Source organism: Nyctereutes procyonoides, unplaced genomic scaffold, assembly GCF_905146905.1.
Source record: "Nyctereutes procyonoides isolate TBG_1078 unplaced genomic scaffold, NYPRO_anot_genome, whole genome shotgun sequence".
NCBI lineage: Eukaryota > Metazoa > Chordata > Mammalia > Carnivora > Canidae > Nyctereutes > Nyctereutes procyonoides.
Genome location: NW_026575024.1, coordinates 41,423,255 through 41,445,818, shown reverse-complemented (window position 1 = coordinate 41,445,818; position 22,564 = coordinate 41,423,255). Strand labels below are relative to the sequence as shown.

The 22,564-nt window shown below is 39.6% G+C and overlaps 1 protein-coding gene across 8 annotated transcripts in view; it reads left to right on the top strand.

The window, feature by feature from the left end:
• The window catches only part of KIF16B (kinesin family member 16B), a 292,648-nt gene that overhangs the window by 197,537 nt on the left and 72,547 nt on the right, over nt 1-22,564 (top strand). For 4 of the 8 annotated variants that reach the window (XM_055345069.1, XM_055345039.1, XM_055345053.1 and 1 more), the window contains 3 exons: nt 402-498; nt 1,442-1,492; nt 16,051-16,173. In XM_055345069.1, the coding sequence (XP_055201044.1) occupies nt 402-498; nt 1,442-1,492; nt 16,051-16,173 (271 nt within the window). Of the gene's footprint in view, nt 1-401; nt 499-1,441; nt 1,493-2,873; nt 5,228-16,050; nt 16,174-22,564 lie in introns of those variants that run through there. The other 4 variants (XM_055345020.1, XM_055345012.1, XM_055345031.1 and 1 more) reach the window with 2 other exon arrangements.

Below are 22,564 nucleotides of genomic sequence, written 5' to 3'. Positions count from 1 at the left end.
TAAGAGGGTAGTGAGGCTTGATGAGTGAAGTGCTGGGTCTCAGAGTCAGGTCTTTGGCCTTGGAGCCTTCTGAAACCAGTGTCTGTGATTCTCCTCTGCCCCGCAGCAGGGGGTCCACCAAGGAAGCCCAGGAGAGATTTGGATGGGATTACCTACTTTCACCTTTTATCCTCAACATTCTGTTATTTGTTCAGTACTTTCTTATTTGGGAAAACCCAGATAGTAAACACATGGCAGTAGATTTCTTAGGAAGTAGAAAAATGTTCCAGGTCCCGAGTCATTATGTTTGGCATTTAGAGTGAGAAAGTTCCTTGTTTTGAAGGGCAGAATTAAGAAAGGATCTCATATGCCCTTTGTGGTTAGAAGTCTTTAACCACGACCCCGATATCTGTTGTTTTCAGGATCAATGCTTACATTGAAGAAGAAGTCCAAAGACGACTTCAGGATTTACATCGCGTGATTAGTGAGGATGGTGATGCATCTGCAGATGTGGTGAAGGTGAGCTGAGGGAGCCAAGTCATATGTCATTCATTTTCAAGATGACCTTGCCGTAAGGTGGTGGTGGCGGCGATGATGGTGGCAGTGATGGGCTCCTTTATTATTGTTTGTCAGTGAGAAAATTGAGATGCAAAATGTTCTAGAAGAATGACATATTGCTTAGGTGGAGCTCAACAGGTTATAAAGAGTGTTGATTCAAGAGATACTTTATTTTAAAATTTTGTTCTTCTGGGGAAAATTCTTTTTTTTTTTTAATTTTTTCTTTAATTTTTATTTATTTATGATAGTCACAGAGAGAGAGAGAGAGAAGCAGAGACATAGGCAGAGGGAGAAGCTGGCTCCATGCACCGGGAGCCCGACGTGGGATTCGATCCTTGGTCTCCAGGATCACGCCCTGGGCCAAAGGCAGGCGCTAAACCGCTGCGCCACCCAGGGATCCCTCTTCTGGGGAAAATTCTTAAATGAATATAAAGTCTCCCAAAACATTTTATTTACTTTGTTTGATTCTACATGTAACGTTTTTCTGTTTTCTCCAAAAATATAACCAATTTCCTTAAGTATTTAATTTTGCCTGATAAATTATCCCAAGTAGATATGTAATTTTGCTTTTGAGAAGATACAATTTGCGATGTTGATTTTTATTAAAATAAAAACATTTCATTCCTGTTCTGCAACCTAAGAAAACTTCCTAAGGAAATTTTGCTTGTAATATTAGTCTTAGAATTTTAAGAGTAGGAACAGATGCCTCAGTTCCCTTACAGTCAGATGGATTGATAGAGTAGTGTTTACCATGGGAATATAAATTGTATAGAGGGTTGTCATTGTTGAGCAAGTATGCTTCTTTAGAATTTTGTTCCCGTAAATATTTCTAATCAAATCAGTTTCTTTTCCCTGTATGAACAAGCTATAATTTAATATAGAGGGCTTTTTATTTTCTTATCAGGATAATGAGAAACTCCACAATGGCACCATTCAACGCAAGCTAAAATATGAGGTAGGTAATGATTTTTCAGATTGATAAGGTCGCCTTAAATTATGGCATGCTGTGTGATTAAATTTTCTTAATGTTTAGTTGCATAATTAGAATTTTGAAGTCCCAGCGAAATTAATGGCTAATAGGGAAGGCAAGCTATTATATGGACTTAAAATTAAACGGAATCCTGCAGGTTGAAAAGTGCTTTGACTTTATTTGAATGACATATGACTGTGGTGGAGGCTCCTTGCCCAGTTTTTCATTCGTAACAGTATCCTTTCCTTTCCTTTGGTCTGTATTTAAAAGACAGAATTATAAAATCAGAATCAGATATGGGGTTTGGAAATGAAACTGAGTACTTCTTGATGTTTTAAAAACCCAGCTCATTTTATAGACTGTGAGTTGGCAGTAGTACAAAGGACATACTCCTGATTGATTAGCTTATTTATCTGGTGGATTGTCAAACCGAGGTTTATTTGGGCATACGATTTGTGAGGTTTTACTTGTATTTTCCTCCACTGAGGCACTTGTCCTTCCCATACATTCCTAAACTAAACAACAACAACAACAACAACAACAAAAAAAAAAAAAAAACAACCAAAACTACTAGATGGTAGAAGTCTACAGTTGGCACCCATACATTACAGAGAGCAAGAGGTAAGATGGTGGGAGTTCCACATGAAGCTTTACTGACTTTGGCTGCTGCTACACATCCTTTCCAGTTATGCAGTAATGACATTATCTTCCTCCGTCTCCCTAGCAGACTTCCTTGGGAAGAGGAGGACATTGCCCTTCATTTCTTTGTATCTACTGAGCCTGGCCTATAGTGGGTATCCTATAGGCCTTTCACCGTGCTGGTTTGTAGCTATGGCAATGGAGGTCTAACCAGGGCAGGTATAATTAAGAATTCCTGTGAAGTGAGCCAAGAGGCAAGAGAGAGATGACCAAGGTTGAAATGCTTGTCCATTTCTTTTGGCCTTGTCATCTGACTGTCACTAAGTATGCCCTGATGCCATTTACATTTTGGATATATGGTAAAAGACTTATTTTCACAACTAAATATGACTTTTTGAAAATCGAATCAAAGATCTTAGGATTTATTTTGGAGCAATTTGAAATGTTAGACCAAGAAATGGATACTGTGGATCAATCCCATGCAGTGTATTTCTATCAAATACTCAGCAATTTGTAAGATAAATAAATAGAAATTAACATTCTATTTGTGAATCAGATCATCTGTTCTTAAATCACATATTAATCATATGAATGGCTTAGGCTTTCAATTTAACCTCTGCATTAATCTACACAATGAAACCAATGACTGCAAGAATTTTCATGTGCCAAAGATTTGCAAAAGGTGCCTCCACATTCCCATTTCAACTGTTTTTGACATCTTGAACAGAAAAGGCGTCTTGTCCCACTGCGGCCCAGAGATGTTCCTGACACTTCCAGCAGAGAAGAGGGGAGGGAGGTGGATCAGAACCACCACGAAGATCATCCCTTGGCATGGAGCATCTCAGGCGCTATGGCTCCCTTCTCAGAATCACAAGAGAGAGCCCAGCAGCAAGGCCATCAGTCCTCAGTGTATGAGCTGCTGCAGAACAGTGATTGCAGACCTGGTCATCTTGCATCCGCAGGCTGTTTTCAACCAAAATGTTTCAGTCTACCTGAAATCACTTCCCTTAACAAAAGCAACACCAGTGACATAAAACATTTTCAGCGTAGGTCAGGAAATTTCCGTGAGCGGATGACTCATAAAGATGAGTACAGCTTGGGAATCAAGTCTGGCTGGACTTTGCTGCAAGATTTGTGCCAAGAATTGTCTATGAATAATGGAGGCAAGCAGACCAGGCAAAGCAAGTTACTCTTTGTCCTCTCTGAAAACATTCCTAGTGAGGAAAGTGCCTCCCACAATGTTCCTCATGGTGCACCAACCTCAAAGTTTTGTGGTGCGCAGCAAGTCGAGAGAGAGTTAGCTGCTAAAAAAGTTAACTTTCCACAGTCCCTGATGAATACCAACACAGAAGCAACCAGTGGGTTGGGCTATTTTTACCACAGACTCTCAGACCTTTATAAAGATACCTGCAGTCACCTGCTGCAGTCTGGCACAGAGGTGATCCGCCTAGTCAGGCACGTGGGGAGCCTGCGTGACCCCAGTGAGCTCACCTCCCATGTGATCACATTTATCAGAAGACTGCCATTTCTGAAACACTTTCCCCTAGACACATCCCTGAAGACACACGGACTGTCAGCAGAGTCTCATTCTTTCCCTGGAGAAGCTCAAGTGGGCAGCAGCAACAGTGAGGAGGCAGGTGCTGCTTGGCCAGGAGAGAGCTCTGCGCCTTTCAGAGCCCCAGGCCTCACTGTGGCCTCTGCACCTGCGGGATCACCAGGCTCCTTCCCGAGCTCAGTCTGCCACCTAGAATACGAAGGTGCTAGACAGAGCTGTGCATTTAAGCAGACCCTGGTACAGTTTCCAGCCCAGATGCTGAAACTTCAGGAGCACCCTTTAGAAGACTTTCTTGAGCACGTGGCTTGCTCCCTACCAGAACTTGGGGGCGATGTGAACAAAGTGCAGGGTGTTTACTGGCTTGCTGTTGCCACCTATACTGAACCTGACCCACAACCAGCGTGTTTTCTCCTGCTTCATTCCATTTTATACACTTTGGTTCTGTCAGATAACCCGTCAGGCTCAGTGGCTGTTTTTCATTCTCTACCTCTTTCTGGACTAGAGGAGATTCAAATTGGCTTTGGTGGGCAGAGCATTAGATTCCTGGGCTCTACAGAGAGTCTGCAGCTCACTGTATTTAGTTACAACAAAGACCTCTGTCAGCAGATATGCCGTGACATCCTGGGTGTCCTGATGCCTGAGTCTGATGTTGCTGCCTGTACTAACCATCCTTTGTTCCAACAAGATCTGGTTCAGCTCTCTCTGGATTGGAAAGCAGAAGTCCCTGATTTAGTTTTGGCAAATGGAGTTCGGTTGTCATCCAGATTCCGGAATACCTTGGTTGACATGATTTATATTCTTCATGGAAACATGGAAGTCAACATCCCCTCTCTGGCAGAGGTTCAGTTATTGCTCTACACGACTGTCAGAGTTGAGGGTGACCCTGGCCCAGACCAGTGCCAGTCGTTGGTCCTTCTAAACACCCACATTGCCCTTCTGAGGGAAGATCGAGTTTTCTATCCCCGCACTCAGTCTCTAAACATACCTCCTTCACGAACACAATTTGACGTGACCAGATGCCGTGCTTTAAGCGAATTCAGGTGTGTTGTTGTTCCAGAGAAGAAAACATTGTCAACCGTTGAACTTGTCTTCTTCAATAAACACAAAGTCTCATCAGGTTCAAGAAATGGTGCTAAGCACTTTGAGGAAGCGCAGAACATCCAGTTATTCACCAGCATGCTGTGTCTTCAGGGCAGTCAGAACATGGCACCTGATATCTGGAAAATGACCCTCAGCTCTCATGATGAGGCTCTGTGGCTCATCTCACATTTGACAAGGCTCGAAGGAGGAAACTTGTAAAAATATTCTGCATGTTTTTTGAGATTTTTAATAAAATGAACATTATGTTAATAGTCAAGGACTAGGAATATCTTTGTGATTTAAAATTGGAAAAGTGCAGACCTCTAAAATTGAAAATGTAAATATTTTAAATATCTACAATAAAAGAAAAATAGGGGATAGCTGAGCACTGATAAAATATCTTTATCACCACTCTACTTCATTTTCTTGAACCTCAGCCTTGTAAATTTGGGTCTGCCTCATTATTTGTGAGGTGATTAAAGCATTTCTGATTGTTTTTGGCTTCATGTCGACTTATAGTATGGTGCCTTGGAATCTTTTTGTGTCTGTTGGATTCCGGCAGGCTAATTTGTGCTGCTTGAAAAAGTGCCCGGTTGGCAGTGACCTTCACTGACATCTTCCGTTTTAGCCGTGATTAGGACAGCTCTGTAGCAGAGCACATTAGTAATGCATCAAGCTTCCTGGAAGGACCCAGGGATTTAAAATACCCTCCCCTCACTCTAATACATGGAATGGAGACAGCGCCACATGCCCTGCCCTGCCATGTCTTCTTCCTCAGTTAATTACCTTTTCCTTCCTCTTTTCAGACTTTTTGACTATTGCTTTCCAACCTATGTGATTTCAGCTCTTTACTTATTGGTTTAGTTTTGACTACCCTTCCCCCATGCCACATGCCAGTTCTTTCTCTGAGCCTTTGTTATTTCTGTCCTAGAAAGGCTCTTCATCTTCAAGTCTAACTTTTTCTAACAGCTCCTTTAAGTGATTTTATCAGCTGTAGGGTCACCCCAGAAGGCATTCAGCACTTTCCCCTGGCTGCCCTCCCTCTCTGCCCCCCGTCTAATCCATCATCACTCATAACCTCTGACCAAGGTGTTCTGGCCAGAGCCGGTTGGCGTGCTGGCCTCCCTTCTGAGATGGGTCACACCCATAAGTGGCCTCAGGTACATCTCTCTTCACAAAGTACCATCTGGTACTCAGCTGCCTTCCTCCTCTGTGAGAGGCCTGAAACTGGGCTCTCCAGAATCTTTCTGTCCTTTGAGTGACCCTTTCTTTTTTTACCACCTCTGTTCAACATTCTTATGAGGGATCAGGTTCCATGCCTTATATTTATAGTTATTTCATCAAATCCTGGGTTGCTCAGCCAGGGCTCTCCTGTTTCTTAGGCGTGTAATGTTCTACTGAACTCCAAAGTCTTAGAAGGAGGGAGGTGTATTCTTCACTGCTCCATCCTCCCTCTCCCACTTCCAGCCAGGATCATGCCAAGCTCATGGTAACTACTCAGTGAATGTCATAGGCAGTTGAACAAAGTGATTCTATGAAGCCATTTATTTTAACCCTGGCATGTAGGGGCCATTCTCTGCTCTGGGCAGACCCTCGGATAAAAATGTGCAGCGTAAATGTCATAGCCCCCCTCTTTATTTCTACTCTTAATTGACAGTAGGAGCAGTGTCAAAGCTTTTAACCCATCCTAAAACTCACCATCTCCCTTCAGCCAGGAAGTACAGACCTTCCCTCTTTCCCTATCACGGTTAGCAAGCTACTTAATGTAGTCTACATCTCATCATTAATTTTCCTCTATCCAGGTCTGGGGCAGCAAACAGCAAAGGGCAGGAAACTGGAGAGCACATTAGGATACACACACGGGTGGCTGCTGTGTCTGCAGTAACCCAGTGGAAGCGTTTTGTCTTTTTGAGGCAATAGAATTAAAATGTTTTTAGGCATGTTTTTGTAACTTCCACCCTCCACCCAATATCTACATACACACATACCCTATTGCCTTATACATGAAGATGTTTGAGTCTCTGCTGAGGACCTCATTAAAATTAGTTTGTCACATTCTTGGCTGGAAGATCATCTGTTGAAGAAATTTCTCCAATGAACCATGGTGGTCTTCTAATATCAATAATTTTCACCTAATTTCAATTTTTTTTTTCAGCAAATGCTTTCTTAAAAATTGCCCCATTGGGTATTTTCCCAAATATCCTTGATAAGAACAGAATTAATGATTATGAAGAGCAGAGGGAGTGAAATTTAAGATGTCAGCAGAGGGATTCTGTAGTTGGAAGGGAAACAGTACAAAAATTTTAACAGAGTCAAACATATTAGACTCGCTGTCTTCATAGGTTAAAAAAAAAACATAATTCTACTAGGTTAAAACAACTAATGTTCACAGATAGAGCATGCAGCAGATATGAGTATTGTATAAAAATTATATTATTCATTATAACTTTTTCAGTCTACTTTATGATCCAGGCAGGCCACAATGAAGATTACCTTCAGACCTCACCACATAATAGAAGCAACCTCCGGCAATTCAAATTTTACATGTCTCTTCTCTCACCTAAACATACTTTTTACCTTGAGATCAAATATGATCCCTGATAGAAAAATTTGATTTGCTCTTCATGAAGTAAGTTGTCATTCTTTAGGGTTGTCCCTATAGAAGGCAGCATGGTGTTTGCAGCATTATCCACTGTAGCTTCAATTCTGGTGGCCTGCCTCCATCTCCACTGGCTCAGTGTTTAGGAGTTCTGAGCCCATGATGCTACAATAGGAAACAGGTGTCAGTATTTCCATATCCAGCCTAACGTGGGATCTTCTCAGTTACATTGAGTTCCTGCATAAAAAAAAAAAAAAAAAAAATAGGTTCATACATACTTTGTTATGTGGCATTTCCATTGTTACTGAATAGGCATAAACATTTACATTGTGGAACTTGTTAATGAATTCTAGACAATACCTCTATGAGTACTTTGAAACAGTGATTTCATCTGAATTTGATTAAAATCCATTTTGCTCACAGCTGCCTGTTTACAGACTTGTGGTTGGCAGGGTAAATTTATTTGGTCTTTGTTGAAAAACATTTCAAAACAATTTGTCTTCCCTTTCTCATTATTTAAAAAATGTAAGTGCATCCTTTGGAGAGAATACTTATGCCTCCCAGCAGTAGTAATTACGGTAATTTTTATTTACATTCTTTTTCCTAAATGATTTCAAGTTTTGAATGATAAATAGATTAGAGCACTTTTATTAATGCTTCTTTGAAGGTCAAGCAGTCTTATTGGTTAAACCAGTTTCTTGTGAGGTTATTTTGTTAATTTAGTTACACAGTTTCCAGTATGCATCTTAGACAATTCTGCTTCATTATTTATCTTTTGTAATAGATATTATATCAGTCAGCTATTGCCAGTAACCAGCTGCCTCCCACCTCAATTTTAGTGGCATATAAAAAAAGAAAAAAGCTTTCATTTCTTACTAATGGTTTGTAAATAGGTTGAGGTAACTTTACTAAAGGCTACAGATCATCTGCAGTTCAGATGAGGTTAGTCTATTCATGATATATCATCTTGAGGTCTGTGCTGGAGAGTTAGTGGCTATCATAATGATGAAGCATAGAAGATGTTGATGCGTCAGTCTGCCAACGTCCCATTGGCCAACACAAGTCATGCAACCAAGTCAAACAGCAAGGAACACTCCATCCACCAAGAAGCCATGGATATATGCACTGGATATATGCTGGTACTGTAAGGAGAAAAATAAGGACCAATAGTTCAATCTACCATGGGTATTTTGTGTCAAAGTCCTGAAGCTCTTATTTAAAATGAAATTCAGATACAACTTGTAGGATTTCACCCTGAGGGAAATATTCAGGTACTAGGAGGAACATAGGTCAGAGGACCTTTTGAAGTTACATAGTTCAACTGGCTTTCCAGTTTAGTCTTAACATCTCCAGGCTGATCACTGTCTACCTCAGAGCAGTTATTTCTTGGGAAATTCTCTCCATAATTCTCATTACTGTGATCCCCATCTGTAGAGTCAATCCATCCTTCACATTCTTCTGTAATGGGATAGGACTTGTCTGTTCCACAGTCTGTGTTATAACCTGACCCTCCAAAGAAGACAGTTCTTTCTCTCACCTCACCTCCTCTGATTTTCCTTTTTTACCTCCAACACCCTTCAGTTCCTCTGCTGTTTCTTATGCAAAACAGTTGCCAAACCACCACCATCCAGTCTCTTGTTAGGGTTGCACACTTGTAGTTTTTTAAAGCCTCCTTTATAAGGAATGCGACTGAATGATTCAGTTAGGAAGAAGGAAAGAGAGACTGTTGTAAATCATACCTCCTGCCTCTTAATAACTTTGAAATATTTGGTTGCCAAAGACACAGTGGATTACAGTGATAACAATCCCAGCCACCCTATATATTGTAGTTTAGAGTGTACCAAGTTCTTTCTCATGTATTGCTCCTTTTGAGGCACACAGTGATCCTCCTGGGATGGAGAAGTTGTCATCAATCTCCACTTCATATTTAGGAATTTAACTCAGAAAGGATCACTTGATTGAGAATTGGAATCAAACTCAGACCTTCTTACTCCAGAACATATATTCTTTCCACAATGCCAAAGTCACTGTCTGGTCACAGTTATTCTTGACATTGTCTGGGTAAAATTTTTTATTGATTGATTTTTCTCATAGGAATAACTATGCTAGGGATGAATATTTGAAAGAATATGAAGATTATTTTCTGACTTGTAAGTTATTTTATTAAAATTTCTAGACATTAAAGATTATTTTTCTTTTTATGATTTGGAGGTTTCCCTGAAAAAAAAAAAATCCCATGCAAGTTTCTTTGCAATTCCATTGTTCTCTTGTATGAACCTATGTCTTCTTTTTGCATTTTTAGCTCCTGTAGAAGAAAAGCTTGGATAACGTCCTAGCATGAATATGGTACAGATAACCTTGTATGCTCAATATTGCTCCTCTAACTGAAGCTTAAACAATATGCTCTCCAGACACCTGATGGACTCCTCTCCCTCCTTACAACTTTAATTTCTCCTGAGCCTTAGAATTGAGCACAGATTGAACCAAAACTAGGGTTCCACAAAAATCAGTGCGTGAAGATGAGTGATACTTTCATGGATAATCAGTAACATTGTAGAACTTGAAAGGAGAAAACCTGGTTTTCTCTCCTGAACATCCTAAACTTTCAATATTTAAGTTCGGTATAAGAGCCACTTAGCAATTTTTGCCCTGTTCTCATTCAGTCATACTAGACGCATTCTATAATTCTTTTGAAAATTCCATCCATTTAATGATGCATTATCCAGAGATAATGACCATTGAAGGTACTAGTCTTTCATGATCTAGAGAAAGGTAACATTTTTAATAATTTCAAATTGGAACATTCATCAGATACCCAGTCTTTCTAAGCTTTGAAACAATGTTGATCACCTCAGATCTATGGATGAAATAATCTATTCTGGTAAGAATCATGGATTTAGAAATGTTAGCCAACCTGTTTGGATTTCCCCTAAGGCCACTAAGGGTAAATAAGATATTCCACAATTACCTATGTCCACCAGTTTGTCATTTCTGGTTAGTTTATCCCTAAAGATCTGTATCAAAATTAAAGATAATACTCCTTTATTTGAAAACCCTTATTTCCATTTCCTCATGCAAGTATTATTCTTAATTCACTTTAAGAATTGCTTCTTCATTCCAGGCTGTTATGAAGTCCTGACCTTGACAGGCATGGTCAGGGAATGCCTATAGCATGTATGGCTACATCTCTTAGTAAACTCCACTTCAGCTCTATGCACTTAGCTTTCAGAGACAATGTGGTATTAGCACAAGGTCCCCTCCCAGCAGAGGCTAGTGTCACCTTCTGGAGATGAATATAAACATTTCTTGACTCTTGACTTTATTCATAATTTGTACTTGCTCACACTGGGTACCTTTATTCTCGGCTTCTTATAACATGGCTCATTTTTGAACATGTAACTGATCTTCACCATCTGCCCCAGACCCCTGTTTTCAAACTGCTGGGGCATAGGAGGTCCTTAATACATAATAGCTCTAATTAGAACTATCAGGATGGCATGTGTGGTAGAAAAAAGGAGGGAATAGAAATATGTACTATGCTGGGAAGCTGGAACAGAGAAAGGGAAATCGGTAATTGTGTTAATAAAAACACAGGGTTGCCTGTATTTTAGAAGCAAACCTTGGATATTTGGCTCTAGGAGATCAGACGACAGTCCTTAGATCTGACCTTGTCCTAGTCAGAGCATACACTGAATTCAACCAGCTGGTACATAATTAGGGTATTTAGGGGAAATGTTGATGACTCCCTGTAGAATTGGTCCATTCTGTGCCCTCTGCGGTACCGACATTGATCCGAGTGGATATTAATACCACTTCCTATTAATTTCCTTAATTTGTCCCTTTTGAAGGAGACAGCCTGAGTAGGAAGAGAAGATTCTAATCTGAATATTCAAAATGTAGCTTGTGTTCTGTCTGCTTCTTTTGGCTAAGGACCTAACTATAGTGTTTCCCCAACAATGGAAAAATACCATGTTTGTTGACAGAAGACATTATTTCATTAAAAGCTACCAGAAAAATATTTTTTGTATCTTATTTTAAAAGATGAGATTTCATATGTATAGAAATATAATCCAAGTTACTATGTACTTTTCCTTGACCTTTTATTTCTAAATAGGACCACTCCACAAGGCATTTAAAGTTCCTTGAAATGTCCTGCATATTTATCCAGCTCTGCTATATGATATACATCCAGCCTTCCATGTTTCTTTACCTCCTTGTATGAGGTATAACCAACTTCCCTTCCAAGTCTAAGCATTTCTTTGCCACATGTAGAGAAATTGTGACTGATTCCAAAATAAATAGTTCCACAGAAATTTAAAAGCTCCCTTAAATAATAGGATATAATATGGTGCAGGATACATTTACTTATCTAGCATAAAACTCAAGATATTAAAAATATGGCTACTTTCAAATAAAAACTAAGTCTAGGAGACATTTTTGTTAATTCTCCTACCTCTCCAACATAAACATAATTTAGGAGCATGTCATGAACCTTTCACATTGTATCCTAAGAATTCTATATTTCTCATGAGGTTGACTTCAAAAACTAGTTTTCTAAAAATTACATTGTAGCAGTGATTTGATAGAAACATCTACTGTCTTAATTTGTGTCTCTATTCATCTAGCTATAGATAAAGTCAAAATATCTTTAGATCCCTAACTTATTTTTCAATTATTCAATTCTTCAGTTGTACATTTCTCTATGCTCATTAATATTTAGTTATTCTGAAATCTGTGAGATTGAAGTAAACTGTGCCTATGTGTGGCAAGGACTCCGGCAATATTTCTAGTCCCCAGCATGCTACTAAATAGGGGAGAGAGAGGTATCCATCTTCTCAGCACAGGATTTAGTTAAACTTCACTGTCTGATCCTGTGATTGGGGTAGTGGCTCTTTTTCTTTCTTTTTTTTTTTTTTAAGATTTTATTTATTTTTTTAGAGAGAGAGTGAGCGAGCAAGCAAGAGCAAGGGAAGAGGCAGAGGGAGAGGCAAGCTCCTGGCTGAGCAGGGAATCCGATGCGGGGCTCTATCCCAGGGTCCTGGGATCACGACCTGATTTAGGTGAATGACATAACCTTTAGGTGAACGGCATAAACATTTTAATAGCCAGTTCCTCCCAGATAAATGGTCCCTATTTCATTCATGTACCCGTTTACCCAAATTATCAAAGGCAGGGATTTTTTTCTTTAAAGGATCAATGAGCCTGAGCTTCAAGCAACTTTCTTAGGGATTGATTTCACAATTCTAAAATTCTTAGAGAGAACTTTCCAGTCTTAAAATATCTATGTAGTAACCAGACCATCAGTTTCAGTCTTATCCTACTTTGAATGTTGACTTATAAAAAGAGAAAGCTAAATTGGCTAACTTTAGAATGTAATCCATCTGGAGTGGAAAAACCAAATCTATGTTCAAAATTCGTTGGAGTTGAGAAAAACTAAAGGTCTTAGAAATTCCAGAGACTTTGTAGAGGTTGTGTTGTATTCCCAGGACCTGGCCTTGTGCATGGCACATGGTGGGTGCTTAATAAAAGATATCAATGTTTGATTGTCTGTCTGAAGGGTGCCTATAAGAAAAGGCACTTAGAAAGTTAAAATTAAGTCTCTGTTGCCTAGTTAATAATATACCTGGATGGTTTTGGCTGTAGCTCTTCTCACTAAAAGTCATGATATTTAGATAGTCATGTGTATATTCAGAGTTTTTCTTACTCAGTGCCCCCATCACAATTTTTTTATTTAAATGTTTATTTTAATTCCAGTTAGTTAACATTCAGCATTGTATTCATTTCACATGTACAATATAGTAATTCAACAGTTCCATACATCACTCATGCTCATCATGACAAGTGCACTCCTTTAATCCCCATCACCTAGTTTATCCATCCCCCCACACACCACCCCTCTGTTAACCCACTAGATTGTTCTCTATAATTAGGAATCTGTTTCTTGCTTTGTCTGTCTCTCTCGCATTTTTCCCTTTGTTTATTTATTTTGTTTCTTAAATTCCACACAGGAGTGAAATCATGGTACTTGTCTTTCTCTGACTGGCTTATTTCACTTAGCATAATACTTTCTAGCTCCATCCATGTCATTGCAAAATGCAAGATTTTGTTCTTTTTATAGCTAATATTCCTTGTATACATATGCCACATCTTCTTTATCCATTCATCAGTTGTTGCACACTTGGCCTGCCTCCATAGCTTGGCTGTTGTAAATAATGATGCTATAAACCCCTATCACATTTTTCTAATCCTGCTGGAATTATCAGTTTACTTGTCAGTCTGCCTCTAACCAGAAGTCCCACAGGGCAGGACACTGTTGGGTTCCTGCTGTATAGATGGAATTTGCTAAATACTATGCCCATTTCCATAGACTTGAGACTGAGGTGCAGAGAGGGTGAGTGGGTGACTATTAGGCTGAAACCAAGTCCTAATGCTGGAATTTGATTCTGGGTCTTCTCTTTCTGCTCTCCAATTCTTTGAAGTAAATACCTGTGGGATCTCAAATGATTGTTCCAGGGATGCCCATAATGGTAGAATTTCAATATCAAATACTTATGCTTGATGCTATTATCCACACCTTTTTAAGAACACATAATACACATGATAATACACTGAGCCTAGTGAATTTTATTACCTTTCTTCCTTTTCCTCATGCTAGCCTCTTAGGATAGAAAGAGCTCCTCATCAAATGAGCTGTGTTACTGGCCTTTGGGTAGGAAGGATAAGGTTCCTCCTATGGTAGGGTACGTGGGTCTTTATTTCTCAACTAGTATTATCAGTTGCTTATTATTTATTCAGCTCCCTGGAGCAGCATTCCCTTCTGCTCAGGGGGTTTTCCCACAGCTGCCAACTTCAAACTCCAAATGCAGCAAGTGGATTTCCCAAATGATTGTGGCAGATTTGGAGAAGAAATTATGTTCCTACTTAAAAATATAGTTATTAAGCATGGCATGTTTCAGGGCTTTTGGTTGCAGAGCAAGAACTTCATGGCTAAACCATGGCCTTTGTAGGTCAGAGACATTTCTGAGCAGTAAATATGCTCTTTGAAAACAAATAAAACACAATTATTTCTCTTCCTTTTCACCCTTCAAATAGATAAATATATTCCATGTTTTAGGAAATGTCCACCTTTACAGCAATTTGGAAATATACTGTCAGTGAATTGAAAGGTCTTTGGCAGTGCACATATTGAGAAACTCTTTTTTAAAGAATTGCCACTGTGGTTTTTGACATCAGGGACAGCTAAAGAGGTGGACAATTATGATAAAATTAATGGTTCTTATTTTGGGTGACCAGCCACACAGAAAAATTAGATGCTCTAAAAGGCTTTGGTAACTTCATATCATGCCAAAATATTTACAGTGTCAGCTAGATGAAAGTAGTAATCTAAGACAAATTACACACCTCCGTGTCATCCAGAAATCCAAGCTTTTGCTAATACACAGCTAGGTTGGATCTCCCACGTTATATCAAGTTAAGGATCTAGGACCACATATTGCCCGGTGTTTTCTTTTGAGTCACATAAGTGAGTTTTACTGTGTAATCATGGAGTTTCCATCATTTTTAAATTCTCTATATGTTCATGAGCTGACTTTATCTCAGATGGATGAAGTTATTTAAAAAATTTCATGATGGCAGTAGAACAAGTCAGTGGAGGTGGGCCAGCAGGCATCATGGTGCACAGGTTAGCCTGAGTTCAAATCCTAGCTCTGCCACCTACCTCCTTTATATTATCTTGACTCTTAGCCTGGGGCCCCTCATCTGATAAATAGAGTTCAGTAACGGTTAAGACCACATAGGGGGATCATGAAGATTAAATGAAATGATGCATATAAGCTGTTTAGCAGTTCTTGGTGTATATAGTAAGTAGTCAATAAATGCTAAGTATAATTATGATAAATATTTTATTACTGCTACTGCTTTAAAACCATATTTTCTTGTGTTTTCTAAAGCCCCAGGTTAATGCAAATGATAAGGATTGTTCAGAGATTTCCACCTATTCATACTTAAGAGAACTCATTTTGAAGATTTATTTTTTTCATAATGCTTCTTTCTCAAACCCCTCTGGCTTCCCACCATCCAGACCATATATATTTGTCAGAACCAGGTTGATTACTAATCAAATGAAGCCTAAAGAAAATACTTGGTATTTATTTTAATCGTGGTTTAAAGAGCTTTCTGTAGTACACTGGCTTATAGAAATGCCTATAAGTTAAAAATGAAGTAAATTTGAATAAAATCTCCAGCTTTTGGAGCTTTATGTACAGCAATCTGATAGTCTGTGAAGAAAAAAGAAGTTTGTCAGATGATCAAGACTTTTCAGAAAGGAATCTGGTTTACACGGATTTTTTTTTTAAAGTCAGGATATGTAATCTGTCTCTTTTTTTCACTTGTTCTTTATAAATTTGAAGGAACTTCAAAGCCAAACAGCATTTTGAAGTGTTTTTGCCCTAATTTCTTGGAATGGTATACCTAAAAAAATGGTCTTTTGTGATGAGAGAGACTTAGCATTTCTCTTTCAAAGGAAGCCATCATTTTTCTAAATAAACTTTACTAGTTTGATGCTCTCTTCTCTGCTTGAAACACATTTTCTCCCGCCTGCCCAAGCATGGTATTTGCTGAGGAGTGATCTTGGTTTTTCTTTGTTCTCCCTATCTGATGTGCCTTTGATAGCGGATGGTTTCTCGCTCTTTGGGAGCAAATCCAGACAACCTGAAGGACCCAATTAAAATTAGTATTCCACGCTATGTGCTGTGCGGGCAAGGGAAGGACGAGCACTTCGAGTTTGAGGTCAAGGTAAGTGCCGCTTCATTACTCTGCCAGAGGAATGGGAGGCTTTAGGCTCCCAGGACTTTCTTTTTTTATAAAAAGACATGAAGCTACATGTGAACATCTTATTTTGTATCATATTGGTCATGCTCTCCTTTAAACCAGTATGTATAAGACTAGACTGTAGCATGTGGGGAGAAGTTATCATAGAAGATGGTCGCTGGGGAGTTAGGCAGACATGGAAGAGTGTTCTTGTCACTTACCAGTCCTACAGGTAGGGTGACCAACCCTTCCAGGTTATCCAGGATTTTTTGCTTTCAGCATTGGAAGTCCCACACCCTGGGAAACCATTCAGTGCCAGGCAAACTAGGACAGCTAGTTACCCTATCCCTGGGCTGAAGCTCGATTATCTTATCTATAGAAATGAGAACAATAATGTTTATGTTATAAGGATATCAGTGCACATAAGGTGTTAAGTCTGGTATCTGGTGTATAATAGTAAGTTCTAGCTATTGCTTTTATTACCACTGCTGTTTTTATTGTCGTTTCTATTGTTATTTAGGAAGCTTTCCTAATCCATTTTAGGCATTATTTGATTTATATGACTTTTCAGGAAGAGATGTGCCTACTTCCTTACATCATACTTTCCGAAATAATGACTTCATCTTATTCCTAATTTAGTTCCATTGACTCATAACACTTCATTAAATATTTCTGGATGCTTTCCCTCTTCAAGAAATTAATGATGAATCACACTTCTTCATTTTCAGGCATAGGCAAGATTATTGATATAATGACATCCACTAGGGTTACCAGTCTAAGGCTGCGAAAGGGTGTTCTTGGAGGTGAACATCAGACTGGGAATCTGGATGCTGAGGTCTTTAGGCTCTGATTCTGCTGCACTTTGTTGAGTGACTCTGAGTCTTTATCTTCTCTGAGCCTCAGTTTTCTCATTGGTGGAATGGGGAAATTGGATCACCATCACCAATGGTTTCCAAATTTCTTCTCAGCAGAGACATTTCTTGGGCAGATATTTAGAGGAAGGGCACTGCAGAAAGCAGATCATTGTGGGGCTACCGGTGGGGAGGGAGGGCAGAGGGAGCCTGAAACCAGCCCTCCTCATCCTCCACCCCAGACCATACCCTTTGGCCCTTGAAGGCATGCATGTTTTTTTCAGTCTTCCAGGAGAAACAAGGCAAATGAGTTTTATAATTAAGCTTTCAGATTCTTATTTCTATATACTGTTTTCCTTTTTATTTTTTAAACCTAGGCATTAATTTATATATTTGAGGTTTCTATTGAGAGTACATGATGTCTGGGTGGTAGTAGTCTTTTGAACTTTACAGGCCAGATTTTGTGGTTTCATGTTAAAATTTTATGCCATCATGTCCATGAGCTGGTACTTCTCACTGTTCCTGGCTTAATGCCTAATTCCCACTCAATTTCTTTTCTCAGTCATTTGAAGTGTGTGTGTGTGTGTGTGTGTGTGTAGAGCTCCCTTCGTAATTCGTATTTCTGAAGGTATATGTATTGACCCCATATTTTTTGACCCCATATTTCTAATTAGAGGGTGAAGACTGGCTTTTACCAGCTCAGAATTTGAATTCACCTAAAGAGAGAACTCACAGCACTGGAAGAAATGCAGTGATTTTTGTTGATTTTTTAAAGATTTGAGAAAGAGATTGTGCATAGGGATGGGCAGAGGGAGAAAAAGAGAATCTCAAGCAGACTCCCTGCTGAGTGTGGAACCCATCACAGGGCGGGATCTCACAACCCTAAGGTCATGACCTGAACTGAAAACAAGAGTTGGCCATTTAACGGACTGAGCCATGCTGGTACCCCAAGATGTATTTTATTTTAATAGATAAATGTGTTAATAAAATATAACTATTAAGTCAATTTCATGCATAAAAGATAAGACATGGATAAAGAGGATACTTAACTGTTATAGTATGATCTTACATATGGAACCTTAAAAACAAACCAGGCTCAGAGATACAGACAATAGATTGGTAGTTGCCAGATCCAGGGTAAGGGTAGGTGAAATGGATGCAGGTGGTCAAAAGTTTTAAAATAAGTTGTGGGGGGATCTCATGTACAGCATCATGATTATAGTTAATAATGCTGTATTCCATATTTGAAAGTTGCTAAGAGAGTAAATTTTAATTCTCATCATAAGAAAAAAAATATAAACATTCCTATGTGGTAACAGATGTTCACAAGACTTATGTGATTGTTTTGCAATATATACAAATACGAAATCATTACACTATATATCTGAAACTCATATGATGTTGTATGTCAATTATACTTCAGTAATTCAAAAAAAGAAAAGAATTAAACAAAAACTGAGTTGATTTAAATAAAAACTGCAAGCAAATAGTAGTTCAGGCCATATCAGATCTGGCCAAGACTGTGCAGATGCTACTGTGAAGGCAAGTTAGAGAACCCAGATACAGAAAACCATGTGGGACATTTCAGAATCTCTGCTTTCACCTCAGAATATATAAAATCCAAATCCAAAGAGTTCAGCTTTCTTTGAACATATCAAAACCAAGTTCTGAAAGTATATCATTGTTTTGCTTCTTTTTTGTACTTATCCCAGGTGCTGTAATCAGCACCAGGAATGAGCTGTTAGCATTTGCCTGGAGAATCCCTAATTCTCTGTGTAGGGAGGGACACCAAATGCATTCACAGGTAGGTGTGCTGAGGATCTTATATTTTCCTGGGGATACTCAGTCACAGAAGTCTCAGGGCCTCAGTACTAGAAACCAACATGACATGAATATACATACTACCCTTCTTTTGAACAAAACAAAAATGGCCATACTGCAGTAAAGGCATAGCTCTAGGGGTAGTGCTGGGTGTGCCAATGTCCTGTCCAGGCTTGGCCAGGTAATCTCTACAAGAAATTAACTGTAAAGTAAGGACAAATTGACCAAACCCGCCTGGCTGGATTGGTATGAGCATTATATAAAACTTTGGTGTGTAAAGTGCTTAGAACTCTGCCACTTCCTAAGTGCTGGATAAGTATTTGTTTTTAAAAAACAGGTAAATTTTAGGGGATCCCTGGGTGGCTCAGCGGTTTGACACCTGCCTTTGGCCCAGGGCGCCATCCTGGAAACCCGGGATCGAGTCCCACGTCCGGCTCCCTGCATGGAGCCTGCTTCTCCCTCCTCCTGTGTCTCTGCCTCTCTTTCTCTCTCTCTCTCTCTCTCTCTCTCTCTCTCTCTCTCTCTCATAAATAAATAAATCTTAAAAAAAAACAGGTAAAATTTTTTTAAAGATTTTATTTGAGTGGGCAGAAAGGAGAGAGACAAGGAGACTCCGTGCTCAGCAAGGAGTTGGATGCAGGGCTTGATCCCATAACCCTAAGATCATGACCTGACCCAAAATCAGGAGTCAGATGCTCACCCGACTACCAGCCAGATGCTCCATAAAAGGTAAGTTTTTAAAAGGCATAGGGATTGAGTGAGATTTTACCCTTGTAATCCTCTTAATGACTTTTGATGTACAGTTGTGTCTTTGTGAATTTTAGATTTTCTTTTTATTTCGATTGCTCATTCTCCCTCAACATTCTTGAATTTTAACATTAAGTATGGGGCCACCCGGGTGGCCCAGTTGATTAAGCGACTGACTCTCAATTTTAGCTCAGGGCATGATCTCAGGGTCATGAGACTGAGCCCCAGGTAAGGCTCCATGTTTAGCTTGGAATCTACTTGGGACTCTCCCTTTCCCTCTGCCCCTCACCCTCCCTGCATACATGCACTCTCTCAAATGAATAAATAAATCTTTAAAAAAAATTAAGCATTCATCAATTGACTATTGGATGCATTGGCAATGTTTTCTAGAACAGTCATGCTTATGATAATAGTTTGGCTATTAAAGTCTTGTCTTGGTGAAGCAGTGGATTTAAGGTAGCTAAGATTAAAAGTATCACTTTTTTTAAAAGTCTGTTTAGTTTTACACTTTCTTTGAAGGAAATCTGATGTGTATAAATATTTTATACTATTACACTTTATACTTCAGAAAAATCTTTGTGATTTTAGACAAAAATCAATTTCTTTTTTCTACCCTTCTTCCATGATGGTCTTAAAGGTCTTCTTAGGCTCCTGAACATATAGCAATGCTTTGTGACTAGCAGGGGAGGGTGTTAACATCTGGGATTAGATCCCTGTTGACTGTGAACTTGGTGGTGGTTGCTGCCAGTTCATTTAAGGTGTCAAGCTGACCCATGAGGGCCCCCTGGATGCAAGTCTACATGAGCTGAGTTTGCAAGCCCCAGTGGTACTGGGAAGAAGCACTCACTGGTGTGGCTGCCCAGAATTCTCTCCACTTGTCCCTCTCCATTCCCATTCCCTGTGTTTCCTTCCCTTTTCTGCCTGTCTTTCCTGAGAGAGAATTTATTAGTTATTTAAATCATGCCTTCTCCCTCTAATCTCTAATCAGGTAGCTCTGGTTGGGTTGTTCATTGATGAATAAATAGTCATGAGCCTGGTTAAGGTACTATTTGAGTTCAGGTACAGGGAGTAGAATTTGGGGGGAGGAAGAGAGACAACAGTGGTTCTTCAGTACTCCTCTTCTGATCCCTGCTCAGTCCCAAGGAGGTTTACATCACTGGACTTTAAAATTAGAAAAAATAATGTTTTTCATTAACTAAAATGTGATATTTAATTCAAAAGGACTTTTTTTCAGTATCTTTATTCAGGGATTAAAAACAACTTCTTTTATGAAGTAACTTTGAAACTAGATATGTAAGATTTTGTTTTTTAGTGACAGTTTTCAGTCAACTTTGTTAAGGCATAATTTACATACAGTGAAATGCACACATTTTAAGTGTACTTCATGTATGTACCCATGTAACCAGCACCCCTATCAAGACTTAGAACTTTTCTATCTTTCCAGAAAGTTTCCTGTGCCCCTTTACAGACAGTGTGCCTGCCCGCCTCCACACAAGCTCTGAGCTGCTTTCTCTAATATAGATTAGTTGCATCTGTTCTAGCATGCCGTGTAAATAGGACCAGGCAGCATTTACTCCTTTGTGTCTGGCTGCTTCCATGTAGCATGCTGTTCTGAAGATTCATCCATGTAGTTGAATGTAACAGTAATTTACTTCTTTTTATTGCTAAATAGCATCCCATTGTATGGATATATTATAATTTTGGGATAGTGTTTGTCTTAATGTCCTTATAGGGCAATACAGAAAGTTGTCATCTCCATGATGCACTCCCTCCATCCCCACTCCCCTCTTACTTCACTGATTCACTGATCCTTGAAGGATATGTGCCTGGGAACCCTGGGTGGTGAGGGCATCAGTCCCCATGGTCCTTGCAATGATATCATCCAGCAGGTTGCAGTAGCACATCCTTCTGGGACTGTGTCCACATTCTTTATAAGAGGTGTATGTTCTGTGTCAACTGATGTCAGAAGCTGGCAGAGGGCAGCCCGGGGTGGTTCAGCGGTTTAGCGCCGCCTTCAGCCCAGGGCCTGATCCTGGAGACCCAGGATTGAGTTCCACGTCGGACTCCCTGCGTGGAGCCTGCTTCTCCCTCTGCCTGTGTCTCTGCCTCTCTCTTTCTCTCTCTCTCTCTCTCGCTCTTGCTCTCGTCTCTCATAAATAAATAAAATCTTAAAAAAAAAAAAAAGCTGGCAGAGAAGCCAGTCTGACTTCTCTCTGAGAAGAGCATATTCTATGCTAAGTATAATTCAATGTCACTGGCTAGTGGGCAGAATGTACCTGTATGACCCATGCTTGCACCAGACCGCAGCCATCAGAGGTTATACCACTAACTGGACTACAACAGTCATCTTAACTCTAGTGCTTCAAATGCTTGTCTGTGATTAACACAAGAAATCAAATACAACTGTGTTATAGTTGCCATTTTCAGTTAGGATCAGAGTGGAAAGAATTTAATTTTTAAATTACATTTCAGCAGGATACAAAACACTAGCCTGGGAGATCTGTGGTTAACAGAGGCTGGCACATTCTCATGTTCCAGAAATAAGCTGATGTTTCCAGCATTGTCTTAAATTCTCTGCCCTTTCACTTCCATATTAATGTGATAGTGTAAAGAAAGAAGCCAACACTGGTATATTTTTAAAAATATTTAGTTTCCTGAGAGTTTTTATTCCTTTTTTTCTTTTAAAGATTTTATGTATTCATTTGAGAGAGGGAGCATGAGGTGGGGGCAGCAGGGGCAGAGGGAGAAAGAAGCAGGCTCCCCCCTCTCCTCCTTCCCCAGCAGGGAGCCCAACAATGTGGGGCTCTATCCCAGGACCCCAAAATCATGACCTGAGCCCAAGGCAGACCCTTAACTGACTAAGCCACTGAGGCACCGCTGTTTCCTGAGAGTTTTTATTCCTGTGAAAACTGTAGGTGATCTTCACAGGAGATTGTCTTCCTGTTCCCTTCCTAGAG